At 41.5% G+C, this 22,956-nt stretch overlaps 1 protein-coding gene across 1 annotated transcript in view; it reads right to left on the bottom strand.

Moving 5' to 3' along the window:
- LOC113161954 (cytoplasmic phosphatidylinositol transfer protein 1) overlaps positions 1-18,428 on the bottom strand; it is a 55,426-nt gene extending 36,998 nt beyond the window's left edge. The window contains 1 exon segment of the mRNA XM_026359829.2: positions 18,062-18,428. Within this exon segment, the coding sequence (XP_026215614.1) occupies positions 18,062-18,109 (48 nt within the window). The 5' untranslated portion in view covers positions 18,110-18,428.
- Positions 18,429-22,956: the final 4,528 nt, after the last annotated feature.

The raw sequence follows: 22,956 nt of genomic DNA, 5'->3' as shown, positions 1-22,956 counted from the left end.
GCGTGTGTGTGACAGAAAGCAAGAGAGGGGAAAAAGAAGCAGCAGAGGGAGAGATGTAAGAATGAGGCACTGTGGCCAGAAAGGCTGCCAAGACAAGACATTTTAGTCCTGGTAGATCACTTGAGAGACATTTATTACTTAATGGCTGGCTGTACAATCACTTCTACAAAGGGAAACATTAGCTTCGCTTCTGGAGATAAGGAGTTCTTTTTATTCCCTTCTCAGTTTATGGGAATACATGGCTTTAGCCAGTTTAGTGGTGTGCATCATGAGCCTGTTCAGTTTCTGAACCACCTACTAACAGGATTTCAGCTTTTCATAGTACTTGTTTATCCAAAGTGGAAATAGTAATGAATGTAATCTTATTCATACTGCATTGCCTGCTCCTTGGAGGGCTTTGGACACAATGATACTACTTAGACAGAACATCTAACATCTACAGGTTGAGTACAATTCAAGAATTCAATCTTATTTTTACAGAGAGGGAGTTTTGACTTTTTCTTCTTCTTGTGTTGTTCACATTCTCACCAAGTAAAATCTCCAGGAACATACCAGCATCAATTGGTATCTTCTCCAAAGTTATGTCAATAAGCAGAAAAAAGATGACTCGGCAGCCTAAATGTCACCGGTACATTATGCTGATTGACTTAAAAGGCCTCTGTCTTACTTCCCATGACGTTCTGTGTGACTGTGGCCAAAGGAAAACCAACAGAGTTTCCATAACAGTGTCACTAACACTGATCATTGATCCAAGGCCAAACACACACACAGCAGAAAGGAGGCAGGTAGAGCCTGTGGACTCAGCACTAACACGCGTACACACTTTGCATACATAAAGTCTGTGTCTCAAAACATTTAGTGGGAAAAAAAAAGTAAAGGCACACGTTGCAGTTTCCTGGTTTTCTGAATAAACCAGTCATGAAATGTGATCTGATGTTCAGCAGTTCGTAAAATCAACTTTATCTAAGCTGATAAACAGTCTTGAGTGAACACACCCATCAAACAAAGTGAAGGTGGAAAAAGTAGCAGCAAACCACTGCACATTTGCAAACTCTATTTGGGCTTAAACAAAAGGCCAATGTGAGATGACAGGAAAGAAATTTACCACAAACAGTGCACAGCAGTAAACAACATAACGGGGAGAGAGAGAGAGAGAGAGAGAGAGAGAGAGAGAGAGAGAGAGAGAGAGAGAGAGAGAGAGAGAGAGAGAGAGAGAGAGAGAGACCCCAGTGTATGTACAGAAATCTCTAAGAATAAAACTGCTTTGTTGTTTGAGGGAAACGTTTGTTACTAGATTATATGTGAATTATGTTTATATTAGGTTATGAACAAGGCTGGTTTAGTCGTGGAGTCTGCTGACACTCAGCTAACACTTAGACAGTTCAGTTCATTGGTGTGACTGTGTGGAAAAAAAACAACTAATAATAACAACTATACTAATAATAATAATAATGTTATTATGTTATGATGCACTGTATAGTCTATAATCTTTCTCTTGGTGCCCCTGGGCTACAAAATGTCGCCCCTCATACACACATATTGTAAATTCTTGATTCCGAGACCAGATGTGTGTGGCCACAACTGATTTTCCATGATGCTCAACTAATTTGTGGCTTCTAAAAATCTGGGATCAACATCCACGGCTTTAGTTTTATGTCAATTTACTGCAGCACTGATAACAACAAATAAGCTGCGCAAATGTATCGTATTTCTGTCATTTCTATATGTTTTTCTATACCTGTATATGTGCGTACCAACATGCCACCAGTCTGTTCAACATATTAGTTGTCAGAACAGCTGGAACATATTTCTCTCTGTCTATTTATGTATTTAAGGTAAAGACAGAGTGGTTCTAGGGCTTCTCCGCATGTTTTTGCACATGTGGAGAAGCCACTGTGTGTTGAAAGGGGAAAGGTAAACAATTAGAAGGGAAGCAAAGACGAAGCAACGAGCGAGTTGAGGAGTTTTAATGGCTTCAACAGATAAAGTAACACAGATTCCTCCTGCAGGTTTTTTACACTGTTATCAAACTCCATCACTGCAAAATCCCGTACTGTGATGTTAAATCTGCAGTTTTGCCCTTCAAAGTATGAAGTTCCTTCATGTTCCACTGCACTAAAAACTGACACCAACGCTCATCAAGCACAAAGTTAACCCCTCAGTGCCAAGTGAGATCAACTCCTCAGTCAAAGTAAACAAGGACATGCAAAGGTCCTCTATTAAAGCCCCTTGAGTGAAGCTTTCAGAAATATGCACCTCAATCCTGTTTCGCCTTCCACTGACGTCAAAGCCCTATTAAGGGCAAATCAGCCCAGCAGCAAAGCCTCTCTTTTTTCCCCCCCATTTATTTCAAGGAAATTGCTCAACTTTTCCCGAAATATCTGCACTGTTGATACTTGGCCAGCGTGAGCGAGCATGTGGATCTCGATATGCGTGCGTGAGTAGCCGTGTGTGTGATGACATCACTAGGGGTGCAGAGGGGAAAGAATTTGGAAAGAGAAAATGTTTGGAGTTAGTCGGAGACAAGACAGAGCCATATTGTATTAATTACCCAGCAAAACATTCTTGCCTCAGAGAAAGGTTAAAGGCTGGTTTGGCTCAGTTTTACTACCGTCTCATTCTTTCTTTAGGTTCTCTGTCAAACTGACAGAGGAAAATGATTTATTTTAACATTAACACTGATTTAACGATCAACATTAAACAGATATCATTTTAGGAAACCAAAATACTTAAAGAAGTGCCTATGTTGTATTAGAAAAGATGCTTTTTGTCTGGATTCAGCTTTCTGAAAACAAGCACATTTAAGAATGTAAATAGTAGAATAGTGGATTATTGTCCTGTTGAACCTATGATAGGAATGTGAATGTTACTAGTACTGTGGCTATCAGACTATGTTACTTTTTTTTCTGATCAGCAACAAGACAATATAACATTTCAAGGAATTATGCAATAATAATATTTATAGATATAGAGAACTAAGTTTTATCAGTGATTGCAGCTTGTATACAAAATGGAGGTCCCTTTTCAACATTGTTTTTCCAGTGAGCTACTGCCCTTCACTGTATTTAAATGCACTTATCAGAGAAAGCAGTGTTCTCAATAATTCTTCATTGTTTCCATCTACACTACAGTCTCTCAAATAAAGAAATATAGTCTGTGTCAGTTTTATTTTCAGGCAGACTTAAGGCAGACTTTGATTTAAAGACATGGCGGCAACACTCTATAACAATCTCTCTTTCATTCATTATGCACATGTGCTCTCTGGGAGGAATCTACCTGGATCAAATTTCCACACTTTTGAAGTAATTTCCTTTTAATCTACTAAGGCTCCACGGCTGAAATGCAAACACTGTGCTTGTGTTGTTGATGTGCACGCTGGGGAATGTAAATGTGTCATATGCCATAGCATCGCTATATCATGAAATTAAACTTATTATATGAATGGAAAAACAGAAGTCAGCAAGAAACTTCCATCAGAACTTCTGGTTGAGAGTCTTTTGCCACATCTTATTTTTATTATATTTAGTTAAATGTTTAGCGAGTCCAAATGTCTTTAATACAGAGAGATTGTGCTGTATAAAGGAGCAATGTGACTGTGTGTCTCTCTCACAGCACTGACAGTCACCTCGCCCTACACATGTATTAAAAAAAAACACACTCAAAGGAATTTATATGCAGTTCAAGTTAAGATAAGAGGAGAGGCAGTGAGAGGATGCATCTCTGCCCGTATGAGTACGCAAGAAGAGGATTTAACACCCCCCTTCCTCTGTTCGCCCAGTGAATTCTGAGATTGTGCACAGGGCTTTGTAAAAGGGCCGTCCTCAGGAGAGAAAGATGTGGGATGAAAGTGATTCATATGTAAACAAATAGACACAAGCATGCACACCAAGAAAAGAAACGTGTGTGGGAAGTGATCAGCAGTGTGTAATCACCAAAGAAACGGTACATTTAGGTCACAAAGCAACAAGCTGGAATATAAAAAATAAGCACAGGGTGATCGATAAGGGATGAACCATGACAGCGATGCTGCGCAAAAAAAAAAAAAACTTCAACTCATTAGCTGTGCAACAAATACATCAAGCTTATACCATGTGATTCTCCCTCCTCAATCGCTGCACCCAGGTTCAATGTGCAAAGAAAACACAGATGTGCATGTAGGTATTTATCCTGTACAAGCGTTTCATATACAGTATGCTGGTTTGTGTATGTTTCAGAACCTGTGGCACTTCCGCTCTCGCAAAAATATTTCCTTAATAATCAAAGCAGCTGTTCTGCAACAGACCAATGGACAGAAAGAAACGTCGTATAATAAGTCACAGCAAAAGGAAAATTCAGTATTTGTTCGCAATCTCAGGAATTTCTATGGACCTGTGAGGGGCAGCTGGACATTAACTGTGGCTGAGCTGACCGCTTGTTAAGACCTCTTTAGGTCTATTTAAAGAGCTGGCACATCTGCCCCCTGTTTGCCTTTCCAGGGCTGTAAAACCTGGAAAGTGAAAGGAGAGTGAACCGTGATGGAAGAGATGGGAGATAGTCTTTATGAGATGGGCAATGAGACTGTTTGCACCACAGGCTTCAAATGAACAGAATGGCATTTGTATATACAAATCAACTGTCTCAAGTGTTTTTTTTTTTCCCCCCTTTCGACTAGCTGGTACGCTCAAGAAACAGTCCACTGTTGTTATGGAAACTATAAATCTGAAGCACACACGGTACACCTAAAAGCTGTTTTATGTAATTTTTGCATGTCAGTGGCCTCAAACAGTGTTTGTTTCAAATTTTGCGAACTCCTCAAATGTCCTGCATTTACTAATTTATTACCAATTTACCAACACGTGATGCAAATATTCAAATATTCCACAAACTGTGTCCACTTTTTTCAGATTTGTTTTTTAAAGTTGACACTAGTTGTTCTTCAGACCACTAAGTTACACTGTGTTGGAAAAGTGACCCTGTCTCAATTCAGAGGCCACACAGCTGCAAAGTCAGGTGTCGTTCACATCGAACCGCTGCTGCTGCATCAACACACCACTTCACTTTGTTGGGACAATTCTTTCGTATCATATATCACAGCGCTCGAGCTCACAGGCCTCAGCCCTCCTTGAAACCTAGAGTCAAGAGAACTGCAATAACTGAAAGGGGCCACAAACTTGTGAGACGTAAAACTAAAGGATCCCATTCATTCACTCTTATTTCTGGCCAACCAGACAAACTAAGTAAGAGTGAGCGTCTATCATTACTTTAACCACTTTTCCTGTTAAGGGTCTCGAGGGTGCTGGATCCAATTCCAGCTGTCAGTGGGTGAGAGGCAGGCCACATTAAGAAAATAAGAAATTTAAATTTATGAGGATGTGATGTTAAAACACAGCATGAAAACAAACAGCAAGTTGAAGGGTGAGTGGGCCAATTGACTTCAAGTCAACTCTAACTTGACTGACATTAACACCAAATAAAAGGAAGACTAGACATCTTTAGAGATATTTGACATTCAGAGATATTTGACCAAACTGACACACTCACTCACTCTCTCTCACTTCTGTCAGTCAATACATCTTTAGCCAGGCCATTTTGCTTTCTAATCCTCTAAATCGCACTACAAATCAGCCGTGGTTAGAGCTTACCGAGTAGAAAAAGGAGAAAATCCACACGTGCACCAGTGAGAGAGAATGAAACCTACAATAACTCTTATTGGAGAATGTGACCTACCTTTATGTAAGGGCCATGTGAGGGACAATAATTCTGTGCCGACATCTCCTCTCTCTTTCTCTCGTCTCACTTCTTATCATTCTAAACATTCACTGCTTTCAACATGTAGAAAAGACAGAGGAAACACTGACCTTTCATCTTTACCAGGTTTAATAAAAAAAGAAACAACTGTCCCTCCAAAACCTCATATTTGAGAAGGACTCAACCCACTGGGAACAGACACAAACTGGCTCATTTTGCAGTTAACACCAGCACAGATCTGCACTGGCGATCTTCATGGGAGTTATTTGGCATTTGAGTGGCAGAAAAAAAAACAGCACTCAAACTGCTCACATAATGACCCACACTAAATATCAAACTCACCACAGTGATCACTCAAAGGCCATGTGGGCTTTCATTTCCTATCCAGACGGACGCCCTTAACATAAGTGACAGCAGAAGAGTGAATAAAAAGGTAATTTAGTACTCGCCTTTATGACAGAATAGTTTTTAAAACTTGCCAGTTTAATAAAGCGGAATTTAGTGAAAACATCAGGAGCATTTGAGGTCAGAATATGAAGTCTATGAGCTGAAATATTTCAAACTAAATTAACCTCAAACACTGCTGCTGCTGAGACTAATTGCTACCCTGCAGTGCGAAGGCTTTTGCCTTTCCTCTCAATAACAATCTTGCGGGAAAAAACACGCAGTATCTCAATCAGAGCTTTGATGTGCTCAGCTAGAGATGGTTAAAGTCCCTAATTTTAGTCATTACCATCAAAATGTTTTTGTTCTTTTGTCAAAGTGGACCACAAAGTTTGAAAACACATACAAAAAGACAAAAGGCACCACTAGCTCCTGTGTGGCTTGTTCACGCGCTTTCTTCCAAGTAGAAATCTGCCTCACTACTGCCCCCAGTGGCCCAGAGCCTATTTACCCTAAAACACACCATATTGCCTGAACCTCTTTGTCTTAAGGGTTATCTTCCTCTGAGATAAATAACTTAATCTTAGCTAATATCGATTACTACCATATCAAACTAAGAAGTAAGCAGTAAGTAAGCAGTGCTAAATATCAGAAAAAACAACAAAGCTTTTATTTAAACCTAATGCAGAATCAGCAGCCACCTGCAATCACTAAACTCCTGTGAATAATTGCTACCTGAAAGCATTTATTTTGTTTTATCTGAAATATTCTATTTACACTAAGCTGAAACCGACTCTGCAAGGAAGGCACTGGTGCTAAAACCTTGAAGGAAGGTAACACTGCATTTATTATTTGACAGGTACACTAAGGATGGTCTTCTACTATAATCACTATAATCCACATTGCTATGTGGGTAACGTTAGGGATGGAAGGCACTGGTTACCATAGAAACGGGAGATGATAATGAAGTGTGTCAGCATATAGCTATGTATAGCCTAATTTGTCTCCGTGTGTGTTTGCATGTATGTGTGCATGCGTGTGGGCTGAGCTGTTCATCCAAAGATGCACTGCACCTGTGTGTGGGCAGGAGGCACAGCAGAACTCAGCATGATGACCAGTGTGCGCTAGTTTATTCTTATCCTGAGTGTAAAAGTAACCTCGGTAACACACGCACATGGAGGAAAATCTGTCAAAACTTTCTAAGAGCAAGTAGAAAGAAAAAAAAAAATAGACGCACTTTTGAGTCACAGTAGCTTATCTACAAACACATGAGCACTGATGCACTGAAGGACTTTTAGCCTGCTTTGTTTTAAGATGCAGCTTTTAACACACAGTGCCCAAAGTTGAATCGTGTGTTAAACAAAGAGGCGTCATTGTCCAAATACCTGCACGAATGCCTGGACTGTATTAAGTAATTGTTGCAGTGGCGAATAGGAACATCACTGTAATACATCTGTAAACAAGCTCCGGTCTTGCTGATGATGTTAAAGAGCTTCTCAAAAACCACTGGCTGCATTAAGCCAGTGGTTTGACTTACTTCTCAGCTCTTCCCATCTTCCTCAACTCTTCCCATCTTCTTTCATAAGACCACTCAAGCTCATCACCGATTCTATCTACATCGTTTTTTTCCCACCTTCTCTCCATTTGCATATAGTATTTTACATAAGTGTCTGCTGAACCTTCTATCACATCTCCATCTGTCTAGTCTCAACCTGTCTAGGGGAATCTCCGATAAATCGTTCCCTCCCATCTCTTCATAGACAAAGAGCGAAAGAGCTCCTAATTTTACTATTCTATTTCTCTGCCTCCTCTTCCGCTGCACTTGTAAAATCTCTTAGTGTCTCTGTGGACTTGTGGAAGGACGAGCAGCTATTGTGCAAGTACAGGTTGTAAGAAAACATCAGCTCTGTGCCTGTGAGCACGCACACAAACACACTCGCACTAGTGAAGCCACCGAGGGTGAGCAAGGGCCACCAGAACATTAAATTACATTTGATCAGATGACAGATCACGCTTTATAGCCTCCAGTGGTAAAAGCTAGTCAGAAATACAGGCAAACAGTTAACAATATACTGTAGCCAAAGACCTAATCAGTGTCAGAGCACAAAGAATATGGTGGATAGTCAGCGGCTGACAGTGGAGGCAAATAAATACTAAAATCACTTTAAAGCCATTTTTTACACTCAAGCAATAGCATCATCAGTGCAACATTTGCTGAAATAATGGAGATATTACAAACCTAAATCAGGCTTTGTGCAACACTATGTGTTTATGTGGAACCTGTGCTGATGTTTAGTCTCAACCTCTACAAAGGAAACTCACATCCTGATCCAATCATCCAATAGGAAACACTTCATGGTGCATTATTTTCGTATGCTGTGCTGCAACAGATATTTTTTTATGTTTGTGCAGCACATGAGCAACAGAAGAAAAAAAAGAAACAGGAGGTTTAAAATACAACAAACTGTCTTTAGTCTATATATGTGTGCAAATATAGGTTATGCACAGTGAAAATAGAAAGCCTATGCTTTAGTTAGCAAAGTGCATGTTATATACAGATGACCTAAAACATGTGACAAGCCAAAACTGGAGGCCAATATTGTCAGGTAACCTAGCTTCCTGGAGAGCAAGGCAGCCCATAGCTTAAGGCGGAAAGACACAATGACACACAAGGGCTTGAATTTAAACCAAAGTAAAAGTGAGGGTGTGTGTACTAAATACTGAATTTCAAAACACCTAAATACAAATGCATGAAGTCACTGTTACATTAGTCATAATGTAGGATCCAGTAACTTTCCTGGTCTCAGTGTAATGTTAGCTCAGCAATTTAATATTAATAGAAGGCTTTAAGCTGCCACATTAACAGTTATTAGTGCCATGCAGAGCTAACCTACACAAACCACACAAGTGCTCATAATCCCTTTTTTCTAAACCATTTCACTTCATCACAGCCAGAATCCTTTCTCGCTTACTGCTATGTTTGTTGCACTATAATCACACTTTGTGACAGCAAACTGACAGTTTGCTGTTTTTGTTGTGTGAAACCCGGCTCTGCTCCTGGAAGATGTCTGTTTAATAATTTATAAATAAAAAAAAATGCAGTGGAAATAATAATAATAATAATAATAATAGAATGGTCTGCCAAGTGTTCATGAGCCAGTTAAAGCCATTATTGCGAAATGTGGGAGCTGCTGCGGAGGGCAGGATCTCACCCATGGCTGTGAAGATTTGTAGGCAATATGATTCCAATCTAATTAAATCGTTCATTCATATAGCCTCTCACATGCAGTTGCACTCAGAGCAGCTTAGTTGATGCTTACTTCTCGGTGAATGGGGATGGTGCAAGAGGCGCATATTCACAAATTGTTGAAGTGTGGGTGTAGCATATGAGATTTCACCCGCACACATAAATCTGAATAGAGTTTATCATTTGCTACCATCATAATAAATCAGGCTGCAGTCTACTAAGCGTACTACAAACATATATATGCATATATATATACTGTTGCTATATGTATGCACAGCTGGGCACTTGAGCAATACATCACAATGACCAACCTGCACATCACATCACTATGTCACCAACTCACCTATCCTAAATTCTGACGTATTACTTTCCAGAGTGCAAGCACCTTGCTGTTACTCGTACTGCTAATCATCTGACGTGCCACTGTACAAGACCGAACAGATCCAAGCAGCCGCATGCTGTGAAAGCTCTGATGGAAAAAACATGTGCACACATCTATTTGTAAGTGTACGTGTGTAATGTCAAGTACTGTAACGAGAATGTGATGTTTCCTCTCTCACGTAACACCCTTAACTCAGCCTCGGTTTCAATCCAACCTCTCAGAATTTTTTAAGTCTTTCAACTGAAAACTTAAATATAAATTCACTAACAGGATAGGTCTACAGGACAAGGTTGCACCAGTCTCGTTAAAGTTTAAACCTCTGTTTTCATGTGATGTCATGAATTAACGCAGCTTCTGGTATAACAGGATTATGCTTCACATTTTAATATTTAAATGGCTTTTAGTTACTTTTTTTTTGTAATATTAGAACGGTAGTATTCATATCTGGAACTGATTAAACTGGTGCAATATTTGCATATGGTTCGGTAGTATTCCCAATAGCGTGTGTGGTAGGCTCACTTCTGTTTCATGTACACTGCAGCAGGAAACACTGCAGTGTAAGCAAGCGAACCCACAGCAGCAACAATAAGCTGTGGACATTCAATATCCACAGCAAGAAGAGTGGCTTTGGTCTAAAGAATCAGCTGCTTTGTCTCTATTTTCAGCCACATGTTACAGATTTAGCAGCCACCTTCAGACTCTGGCTGCTGGTAGAAAATGACTCTTATCCCTCCTGTGATTTGTTGGTGCAGCAGGAGAGATGGTGGAATAAATCCTCTTTTTCTCCATGGTGACACAAGGCAGTTTCACTCCAAAACTTGTGTCAGAAAAAAGACTGCAGTACGTAAAGCTGCAGGTTTTATTCACATTAGCTACATTATACCCACAGATTGGGTAATGTAGTCATCAAGTTAGCAGATTTTTTACAAGTAGCCCTACGCCCCTGAATAATTGATGTTAGGAATAACGTCATACCTAGTTGTCAGAACTAATGCAATATTTTTAAAGTTACAGGCTGCATTTGAAAAGACAAACAGTCAAAAGCAAGTCAATATTTTATTCAGGAAAAAACATGTAGAACAAAGTCCAATAATCAAACAGAATTCCCTACAACAACGCTCTATTTTATATTTCATACTACGTTACTTCCCTAAAAATCCATTGTCAGGCTTCTTCTCCCTTTCAGCATGTTAACAGTGAGTGTTATACTTCATCAGCCCACCGGGGTCATCATCAGCCTCATCTGAGCATCGCAGTACCACGGTGGTGGATGCTGCCACTGAGTGCAGGTTGTTGAAAAGCTTCCAAGATAGAGATGATGAGGTGCCCTGTGTATGTGTGTAAGCATGTCACTCTTAAAATAATAGAAACAAGCGCACTTCAACTCAAAGCGCGAGTGTGTAAGAGAGACACGAACAGAATTTGTACCACAGATAAGTACAGCAGCCGCTCTCCAGAGTGTGAGTGTCAGCAAGGCGTGATGATCTCATGTAGCTCTTGCGTTATGAAACAGCAACACAATAGACACCACGGACACAAAAATGCACAGGACACACACACAGCCATCTAGGAAATGAGAACGGGCCTCATCCGTGGATAATGGTCCATCACAACCCATGATGGTTTCCTCTAGAAGGGTAAATGGCAGTAAATGGGATGTTGATTGAATCACAGCATTGTCATGTACACCAGATGGCAAAAAGGCCTTGCACCTTACCATGACACCAAAGAAACAAACAGCGCCTAACAGGCTCCTCTTCCTAAACAAACCCTGGAATGGATGGGAGGTGTCTAAATATAAAGACGGAAAACAATATTCTGGGAAAATAGCATGTGAAACGTAATAGGGACATCGTGTTACTAGCTTGGATGACATAACCCCTGGCTTTCGTGTGTGAGCAAGAGGAGAATTCCACTACAGGGATCGATAGGGTCTCACTTTAGACAACGTTGTGTTACATTTCATTACATCACTCACTTCATAATTCATAGACATTACTGTCCTTAAGTATTCTACCTAAAAACATTGATTTGATTCATCTGGGGAGAACCCCCCCCCACCCTCCCTGTTCTCTCTGGGCCACAGAGGTGTACTTTCTCACTGTTCTCACTGCCTTTCAACTCTGCCAGCCTGTGGACACATGAAATTAACTGCTGGCGTCATGGAAACATGCTCCTGGATTGAACAATGGCAACCAATCTTGTTAAAGAGCCCTTATTAAAAGGGGGTTTTATTGAACCAGCCATGACTGAGTTTTTTTTTTTTTTTTATACAGCGCAAATGAAGTAACAAGGAGGAACAGACATTAAAACTACTCATAGAACTATTCCACTGTACGTACACGGAGGGTGGGGGAGAGCACAACATCACACGGTGCTTCTACTCCTATAAGAGTTCCCTGTAACACTACTATCCAGTGTTGACTGCCATCTAATTTTAGACATTCATGTGTATGTGTGTGTGTGTGTGTGCGTGTGTGTGTGTGTGTGTGTGTGTGTGTGAGTGAGTGCGTTTCAATATCTCAGTAACATCAGCTGCAGGTTACGCCACATGGTGCGAGCCCGAATGGCACGTTAGTAAAACTGAATGAACTGAAAGTGGCTTTTGGCAAGCGTGGGGCGTACCGCATTATAATATATTCATTCTCTGTAATGAATTCTGGCTTGACTGGGGCTCGCAGTGATGCTTATGCTAGCGTGAGCCAGCAACCGAGGTGTCTTTCCAGCTATCCATCTAGCCGTTCATTCAAGCAGCCAGCCCCACATCCTCCCTATTTATGCAGTCATCCATCTCCGATTCAACCCATCCATTCCCTCAGCCAGCCACCAGCACCTGAACAAGCATCTACTCTTTCACTGAAAACATTACACACACAGATATTGGTCATTTTTTTTAATTTGGGGGTTGAATCCGCTTTTTTAAGGGCTGTTGAATTAATAACTGTATTGTCTGTGAATAGTAGCAAGCATTGTGATCAAAAACAACTTCGGAGTGTGTGCGAGAAGTTTCCTGAGCCTAGGTCTCAAAGCAGATTTTGATCTTTCACAATCAGATGGTGCCTTAATCCTTGAGGTATTGCCAAAGCTAAGACCCCATTAAGGAAACATTCAGCCAAACCGTACAACCATCTATGGTCTGCATCAAATAGACTGGCTCAGGCCTCTATATTTTCACTAGCCCTTGTTGAATGTCTTTACACTGAGCCACTATGAATAAAGGAAAAAGAGGCTGGTTTTCCACAATGACGGCCTGCCTTAAATTAGTTTCCTCCTGAAAGTATCCAAGCTCCTGTGAAACCCTCTGTTCGGACTAACAGGCCCTGGCTCTTTTGAGGCAGAGCCCAAGTGTCCAGTGCTCTTTTAACTGGGCAGATCAGGCTATTCGAGTGTGAAATCGAGCTTGGAATGAAAAGTTCAGCATCTACCGAGTGGAAGCCCGGGTTGTGGAAGCTGCTGCTGCTGGGCATCCGCGTCAAAGGTTGGGTGAGGTCAGCATTTTTCTTATGAGCTTGAAAAGGGGCATGTCTTACAAAAACGGGGAGGTGTGCGCGAGAACTACATAACGGTAGGCAGGTGGTGAGACAGAGCAGAAGGAACACATCTGTCCATGTCTCGTGTGATACATCACCTCTCTATCTTTTCCATTTTAAAGAAATTTGCCACGGTGGGTGATGAATGGCTCTGCTCAGGGAGACAGAAAGAGCTCAGTTATCCCCTCAGAAGGAAAATGATTATTTCTCGGCTAAGTGGTTTGGGTTAGAGACTCATCTAAATCTTCTGCTGAGATGAAACGTTAAACCAATACTCAAACACAGAAGCTACGCTGTGACTGAACTCCTTCTGAGTTACAGACTTTACGCAGACCCAAGTGTCTTGATTTGGTGTCATTTATACTGAGCCAGCTTGACATTTAACATGAAGCATAACAGGAGCTCACGTTTTCTGATGTTGTCTGCAGGTTTTTATAAGAGTAGAAACTTTTCACTTGCTTTTGCCAGTGGATGATTTACAGTAAAACTATTTTTTCATGTATTTAAAGAACCTTTAAGCACCCAGTGCTGCCTCAACTCCACTCTACTGTATTCTACTCACTTTTGGACCCAGGTACTTTACTTTCCACTGCAGACATACAGTATCATCCCAATATAGCTCGTCGTGACGGCATCTTCAAAGACATATTGAAGAAATTTAAATTCTCAGCATGTGGCTGTATGATTGTCACAGTAAGAAGACAGGTTGTGTTTCAAAAGAGGCAGAAGGCAGCACGATAAACGACTGTTGAAATAATCTGAGTTTCACTTAGAGTCACTTAGAACATCAAAGGAAGGGAAAGTACCCGGTACCACGAAGAACTTTAACCTGTTTAAAAGCCTAAAAAAAGGTGAGCAGAGTCAAGTCGAGCTGAGTCGGTGTCATGCAGCGGAAAAACACTATTAGACCTTTCTTCACAGTGATTAAAAAAAAAAAAAAAAAAAGAAAGCACAGAAGTAACATTTTAATATTTTGGACGATATGCTAATTAACTGTCGCAACCAGCATCAAGTGAGAAGAGTGTTTGTCAAATAAACAGGAAGCAGCAGTCGGAACCAGTTGACCGGGTCATTTCAGACACTACTTCTTGGCTACGACTAGTGACTCCGCTGCCTACAACAACCTCAGATGACAGTGGCATGCGATTAGAACTTCATCAGACAAAATGTTTCAGGTAAAAGCTTCTGGCCTGGATAGGCCTGCAATTCAAGCTTCTGATTGGCTAAACACACCTGATCCAGGTTATCAGCAGTGGTTAGAGCAGAGATAGTAGGAAAACTAGCAGCATAGTGGCTCTCAAGGACCGGGATTGGACACAAGTGCTCTAGGGTGTGTATCAGAATTGAATGAATGAAATGTCCAGCAGTACTGTACATATGCTCCAAGTATTTACTAGAAACATTTTGCTATCTGGGTTGTTGTTTTAAGCTTTGTTTTTTTGTAGGAATTAAACAAATGATATATGAAAATGTTAATTATTGAGCTTAAAATGTGTTAACTTCATTCCCCTGCTTGCAATCTTTATTCTGGGACATATATATATATATATATAAAAGGGGAACTATTCCTTTAACATAAAAAAAACAAAAAAACTTGGAGAACATTTTTGTGGTGCTTGTGACTCGCCTGTAAAATATTTCACTCCACACAGTCAGAGTCATTACTTCTTATAAATTGTTGGTATAAATGACACACCCATATAAGCAAGAAAATGATTCAGAGGACAGAGAATCCAGGCTTGCAGAACAACTCGTACCCTGCGGCGTTGCTAAATGATTTCTTCGGTGTGTATGGTGTTTGTTGAACTTGAACTGCTCAGATAGTCAGTCTAACATCTGCTGTAGTAATGCTGTGACGCAACACAGCCGAGCAGCAGACAGTAATCTCTTCCTAGAGACAATACACAGAGAGACTGTGACCTTGTATGTCCGCATGACTCCAAATCCAAGTGCACACACGCACACACGCGGTATTGGTGCATGCTTGAACCTCTGGGAAGTACAGTGAATATAAAAAAAATCCCAGAACTTCCTGCGTTACCTCCACTCCTCCCTCTACTCTTTCCATCCTGTCTGCCGCTCTGTCCCTTCCCCTCAATCCCTTCGGTCTCCCAGCCCAGAATAGTTTATCGTTAGTCTACCCTTTCCTCGTTTATTCCATCACTACCTCCAGCCATCCTTCCTTCCTCTGCCCTTTGGACCGGCAGGAAACTCCGGCTCAACTTTAAGCAGACGAGGGATGACCCTCAGCTCAATGTGTGCAGCCTTGATAAGAACAAGCCACCACCTCCTCTACAGTTCCCTGTGGACCTTTAAGTAGACTTTTCCCTAAGTTGGGAGCATCAATAAACAATGACGCCCTGCTTCCTGGGATTCATCCAAACGGGACTTTACATTTTAAAAAAGGCCCATCTGAGCAGCAATGATGGCCACGCTCCCTCTTGACTGCTAAAATATGTACGACTAATGAGTCACCAAACATTACTCTCTTAATACTGTATAAAAGCGAGGGTCAATTTGTGAGGGGTCAATGAAGTTCACTTAAAAGTAAAATGATCCTGTTGTTTTTTTTCCAACATGTCTCCATGTGAACCTTCATCATGATGTTAAACTTCACAAAAACATTTACAACATCTGCACCAGCTGCTGAACACATTTCTAGCAGATGAGGTAAGTTGTTCAGTTCAATTGTAAGATGACATGCATGTTACAGTTTAGGTTTGGCACACACTGAAAAGGAAGTGTTTTTATCTGTAGCAATTCTTAGTGATAGGAAGTTACAAAAACAGGTTCAGATAAGTCTGGTCTGAATGTTCAAGAAGTTGCGATTTATTTTCTTATGGCTGTACTCGAGTTATTGTATATAAAAAGCAAAGCTGTCCTACGCAGAGTAATTCCACATCAAAACAAAGAACTTTTCATACGGTTTCCAAATATTAGTGATGTAATTAGACCTTTAACATCAACAGCTCTTATCTATTTGTTGCCAAGTGGGAATCCAAGTTTTAAAAACACTTGTCACAATTTTGAAACAAGCGTGAAATCCAACGCTGCGCCGTCACCGTTTGTGGTGGGAGAAGCCTTTTAGTCCAACATGATTACGGACTGAGCCTCTCATTTGCACTGCTCTTGCTTCTCACTACAACCGTCTGTTCGCAGAGTTACAGACAAAACAAGAGAATCTTTTGCCGCTTCTCTGATCTCGAGGTACTCCCCAGGTACGGTAACGACGCGTGAGATGTATGAATGCAGACTCCCACATAACACACATGTGCAAATTATACAAAACACATGCAAACAAACCTGCAAACACATTGTTCCCATAACACACGTGTATTAGAAGGTGATGTTTTCCTTATGACCACAGGTTTCTGCATGAGTCAGCAGTGAAACGCCTTTCTAACAACTTGTGGTGAGAAAATATAACATTGTATCAGCTTCCACCTCAATGCATTCAACTCCTGGTATTTTTAAAACTTCGGAGAAAGACGAGCATAAACTTGACTTCTTTGGCAAATAATGGTGGAGACCTGTCATCAGAGCATAAAAAGAGGGGGAAAAGTGAGTAACCATAAGCAAACTGTTACTTTTCTTTCCCGTTTTCTCCTATAAATATATCTTTACTTAGATGAACAAGTCTTTTTGACATTTTTGCTTATCTAAGCTTTGAAGACGTGTCTTCTGAGAGGGTGAAATCTCTTCAGGCTTCTGAATTGACAAGATGTCAGTGGAGACGGTGCTCCTGCAGCGAAACCATTGTTCCACCTGACTACCGGCCCCTCGGCTGTAAGAAAACTAACAACAACGCCCACGCACCACAGCCACACAAATCATAGAGTCGAGTTAGAAAACAATAGCACGGGCGATAATTGAAAAAAGGTGCTGTCGTGCTGTATAACGTGCATGCCAGGACAAGAGAGCAATCATCTTCACCTTCTAAATTTAGACCGAGTCGTGAGACCACATGAACACACACACACACACACACACACACACACACACACACAGAGAAAGAGGCTGAATACTGACAATGGGCCTTTCTGATGTCAATCAGTGCAGCATCGGTGCAACAGCATGAAACTCCACTAAGTCTGCATATCCCTGCTCCGCATTGTGTTAGTGCCATCATGTGCAACCAATAAAGCTGCATGACTTCAAGACAAGCCAACGTGCGTGCGATCTGTGTGTGCAAAAGAGTGACAGGTGCAAAAATGACAGCGTCACTTGGGGTCTTGTAGTGTGTCTTCCAGGATGCTGATCAGATAATAAAGATTTGATTTTACATCATTATTTTATACTAACAATAGATCAAGCCGGCTATCAGCCCTTCAGTTAGTAGTTGTCAGGAGATCACAGCGTAAAGTGGTATCTTCCTAGATATGCCATGTTATATTTGGGATTAGTTGTCTTCTTTTGCCTAAGGATGTGTGTGTGTGTGTGTGTGTGTGTGTGTGTGTATAGATAAAAAAGTGTTGATTACACTGTCAACTTAGCAGAATGGTTTAAAAGGGGCCTCTTGGAGAAGCAGGGGCAGACACAGGGAGACAAGGACCCGCAGATGAGAGAGAGAGAGAGAGAGAGAGTAAACAATCGGGCATTGAAGTAAGGCTGCTTCAAGTTGCTGTGTGAATTCTTCCACTCCGTGGAGCCTCCCGCCACATGTGCGGAGCAGCCAGCCCAAATGTTTAGCTGTCAGGGTCGTGGGAGCAGCAGCTAACACCAGCTCAGTGGCGGCGGCCGTGTGGACCAACAGGGTTAAAACGGGTGTTCAAAAAAATAAATAAAACTCACCTCCTCCACCGTGAGGGGCATGCATATCCTGTACTCCTTCATCAACATCTTCCCCTCCTGTGCGCGTCTCTGGTGCGTGTTCGCAATGTGTCCGAGAGCAGCCGAGCCAATGTTCCCTGTGCCGCCCGACGGGATGCGTGTAATGTCTGGAGACGTGTCAGCGCATGTGGAGAGGTGTGTGTCCCGGCTTACGAAGTCCGCTCCGAGTTCGGGCTGAGTTCTTTCATCGGAACCGGCGGACGGTGTCTCCAGCGAGGAACCCAAGGGTGAAAATGAGCTCGGCTCAGGGGTGTCCCCTCCTAGTGCACTCACGCGTCAAGCTACACGTAAGCAGCGCGGAACGCCAGCGGAAGCGGATCAGCTGGGCCTTCAAAATAAGGGTGTACCCTTTTCTTCTTCTTATTTTTTTTTTTTTATCATAATTATTAGTATTATTTTATTTCACATCATTTCAGCGAATGAGAGTCCCATATTAGTGGTTTACTGTAGGGGCCTTGCAAGTATCAAAATGTAGTTTTAAAGGCTAACAGACAAAGGAACCCTGGGTATGTGCCAAAAATGTTTCATTTATTCGATGGATTGAGTAGCTTTATTTCAGGTCAGTTATTTAGGTAAGTTGAATTACATTTTACACTAATCTAGTCTAACAGCATCAAATCTACAGTGATCTGCCTTGTAATCTGACTTGCACAATCTAACACACACACACACACACACACACACACACACACACACACATATATAAAAGAGGGAGAGAGAGTCTGGTCATTAAAGAAAAAGTCCATCTGCATTAAATCAAAGCAGGTGAGGTGCTGCAATGTCTGGATTACTTTGAGCTAATGATTTGCCCTCAGTGGACAACAAGCCGCTTAATGTTCTACTTAGCTGACAGGGTTTACAAAGTCCCAGCGTTTTATGCTGACTTGTGTAAAACTTAGATTCAATTCAGCAATCCATGCTGCAATCTATTGTTCATCAAAACTAGTTTATGGCGCTTTCACTGCGGCTCTTATTTTGGAAAAAACATCTCACCGGACGTGGCACTGCCTGACGCCGATGGGCGACAAACTCTCGCCTCTAGTCGGGATAACGGTGGAGGTAAAGGTCCAAATTTCTGCGAAAGAAAATAAGTCATTTGAGGATTTGGTGCTGTGTCGAAAAGCCTCGGACTTAGGGGCTCCAAACTTTGCGCCTGGGACAGTGTTCCCCGTGCTGCACGCGGAACTAGAGCGGCTGATGCGCCGTCTCCACTTCTCGCTCTTGCTCGTACGAGCAGCTCGCAGAGGGATCGGAAACTTTAAGCGGTTAACAGCCGCCCCAGCCCCCCTTCCCTCCCCTCCGATGGGCCCGCCGACTCTGGCAGAGACCTCGGTTGACTCAACCATAGCACAGGAAGCATCGCTTGTGCGCTGAGCGCCTCACATCTGGCTCGCCCTGGTTTCTAACATGCGTGACGCGGCCTCCAGCTTTGAGAGCTGTGAGATCAAACTGCTGCCTCCACTACTTCTCATGACTGACTTAGTCCTTCAGTGGCATCGTTAAGTTAGAGGAAGCAAAGGGGGTGTGCTCATGTGTCTGTTAGCTTTTCAGAAGTTTGGAGTTGTCTTTGAGATTTCCTCCTTTAACCCTCCGGTCGTGTTCGTCTCCTGCCCCTTACTTTAGTGTTCCCGGTCAAAATTGACCGGTCTGCTTTAACTGCACTTAAATTAGCACAAAAACCATTTTTCAGCACCAAATTTTTAGTCAACATTCTTTAGATGTGAACAATGTCTAAAAGTAGTGTTTAACATGAATTTATAGAATTAATATAATTAATTATAATTATTAATTATTAACATAAAATAACTGCAATGAAAATAAAAATAGGCACCGAAAATGTATTAAAAATTATCATGTAATGTAAAAAATTAATTGAAAACCAAAGACCAAACTCAACAAGCATGCTTATCAGGATGATATTTCTATTCTTCTTGCGAACATATGACAGAAGAGTGTGTGTGTCAGTCAGTCATGTCATTGAAAGCTAATTTTGATGAGAGTCCCTCTTCTTCTGGTCGATACCAGTGCAGGGGGAGGTTCAGGCTTGTTCTTCCTCACTGTCCCTACCATGGTGAGCTTTCTTTTTAGCAGCTCTTGACCATGAGCATATGATGTGAAGAAGTTGTCACATGTTATATTTTGCCCTTGGAGACCGGTTGTCATGTCCAGCACAACACGCATGCCCTGTTTTTTTTTTTCGGCCCTTCCAGTACTGGGTTTCCCCATGTATACCTGTATATTCCAGGCATGGCCTCTTCCAGATCTTTATTCCATATTTCCCCGGTTTGCTTGGAATGTACACCTTGAAGGAACAGCAACCTCTGAAAGGAACCAGGCACTCCTCATGAAACTGTTGTAAAGACATAATATAGGCCTGCCAGACTCTGCATCCCACAAACTTCTTGTAGCCTCATTGTTTGAGCGATACACTCCTGCTAAAATCAACAAACCTGTGTAAGCTTGGTGATCTACCAGGTCCATTTCCCTCCAGGTGTCCCTAAACACATGGTTCCCCTTCAAGTTAGTTTTCTCTAGTAGAATTCCCTCAATGCGCAATGGTAAAAAGAGTTGGAAGCTGGACTTGATGTCATCCACACGAGATGTCTCATACCGTGTTGGCCCTAGCATCATATTTATGACGTTTTCCACTCTTTACTTCCTCTGTCCTGGGGGGATGAAGACTAGAGCAAGTGTCCACTCTTGGACTGGAATGTCTCCTCAGGTGCCTGTTCTTCAGGTGCCTCTCCCTCTCCATCTGTTGACTGGTCAGTCTCCTCAACTTCTGGATCAAAATCTGTGTTGTCTTCCACTTCCGAGACATCCTCCTCTATCTCTGGTTTAATTTCAGTGCCCTCTTCTTCATGTCCAAAAACCTGGACCAGAACTTCTTCGTCAGAGAACCGCTTGGTCAATCACCTACTTATTGGGCTCAGACTAAAAGGAGTACAAGGCAAACATCAAGCTATATATACGGGGTCTGTGTGAAGATGATACATTGATTAGTCTGGAAGGTATGGTTCACGTGAAAGATAGACACAAAAGTGTGGGAAAGAGATGCGTTCACATAACAGACACCTGTCTAGTCTGTGTGACGATATGGTACATTGTTTCTTCAGGTAGTTGGTTCACGTGGGAGGATCGACACACAAGCGCGGGAAAGAGATGTGTACCCGCAAAAGATATTGTTCAGTCTGATGTGTGAGTGAGTGTGGGAATAAATGAGTAAGTTAGTAAGTCAGTTAGTGATTTGGGGTGGTGTGTATGGGGATGTTTTCTGTCTGAAGGATCAATATAATCTGGAAACCCATTCATTTCCTATGGCGGTCACTTTTGACCGGGAACACCACAGGTGTAACAAGGTGGATTAAAACACTCAAATTTCAATGAAAGAGGTGATCATCGATTTTATATGTTCAAATGCATAGTGTGGAGGATATCATAAGGTCTTGAGGCAATCAGATTTGAAAAACAATATTTATGAGTGTTTTAAGTTGTAAATCGGTCTGTTTTGACCCGAACACGACAGGAGGGTTAAACAAAGATGTATTTGAACAGATACTACAATTAGGCTGCAGCTAATTGACAAAACAAGCCACCATCAGTGATGACTGTGTTTTTATTACCTAAATGGACATTAGTCATGCTGACACCCTCTGAGCTCCGCTTGTCTTGACAAAAATAGAAAGGACGGTGTAAACACAATAAAAATAGTCCCTTTCAATTAAGGCAGGAGTGCTGCCTTCATTTCATCTTCCACCTTTGATTTATTTTAGTCTAGTGATCAAAATTTATAGTCATATTTCTGCGCTGCAGATGCCGACAAACAGCATTTTGAAGTGCCAGCAAGCATTCAGCATTTCTGCCTTGAAATATATTCATGCCAGGACGGTGAACAACTGTGAAACAGCAATAGAGTTTAAACTCTCCACTCTGTGTGAAGTTAGGGACGTCTATGGACGACTGCAGAGTTTGTATGAAGAGATGATTCATGTACGCGTTCAGTGGATAAGGTGCAATGTGAGCAAACACAACCTCACAGATTTGTTTGCTGTGAGCCTAATCTGTTGTTAATTTTAGTGGTTGGTCACAAAACAGCTCAGTTAAAAGTTAAATGTGAGGCTAAAAGCAGTTGCATGTGTTTTAAATGAGGACATATATCATTTTCCATGTTACATGTTACTTTTTAGTTAAATCATTGTTTTTACTACTTAATTACAGTAAATTATGCATTTAAATAATAGACAATGACAAAAAAAGGGGGAAAACCTAAGCAGCCATGGATCTTTAGACATGATCAGCATCACAAAGACTAAGTCTTACAACTGTCTATAAGTTTTATTGACACGTCTTAGAAAAAATGCGATGTCTCAAGACCTGCTTATAAGATACATGCTGTCTTAAGACATGTCCTAAGTTATTTGAAGATGTGATAATAGCTGGAAGTGTAATCAAACAGCGTTTCCATTCATTGTTCTCGGATTTATCATACAAGGAACAGCTTGTTAAATCCCAGGCCTGTTTTTCATTTCTGACAGCCTGTGTTTATCGTAACCTATAATGCCTGAAGCTTAAGGCCCATGAGACAGAGACCGATTTTCATGTGAGGGGTGTCTCTGAAGCACTCTCTGACCTAATGAAGACCTAACTGTCTCAATAAGGTCTGTGTTGATTAGAACAGAGATTCGATCCTGATGTCATCTGCACTGCTGTGTCGCATCAATAATACCACACCAATCTGTAACCTCTGAAATAGCCAAAGAGGCCTACATCTGCCCCACTTTTTAAGACAGAACCTGTATTTAATTAGGCGAAACATTAAAAGAGGAAACACTTTTTTTAACTGTTTTTAATTTTTA

The sequence above is a fragment of the Anabas testudineus genome, chromosome 1, assembly GCF_900324465.2.
Source record: "Anabas testudineus chromosome 1, fAnaTes1.2, whole genome shotgun sequence".
NCBI lineage: Eukaryota > Metazoa > Chordata > Actinopteri > Anabantiformes > Anabantidae > Anabas > Anabas testudineus.
Note: the sequence above shows the minus strand (reverse complement) of the source record. Positions and strands in the feature narration are given on the sequence as shown.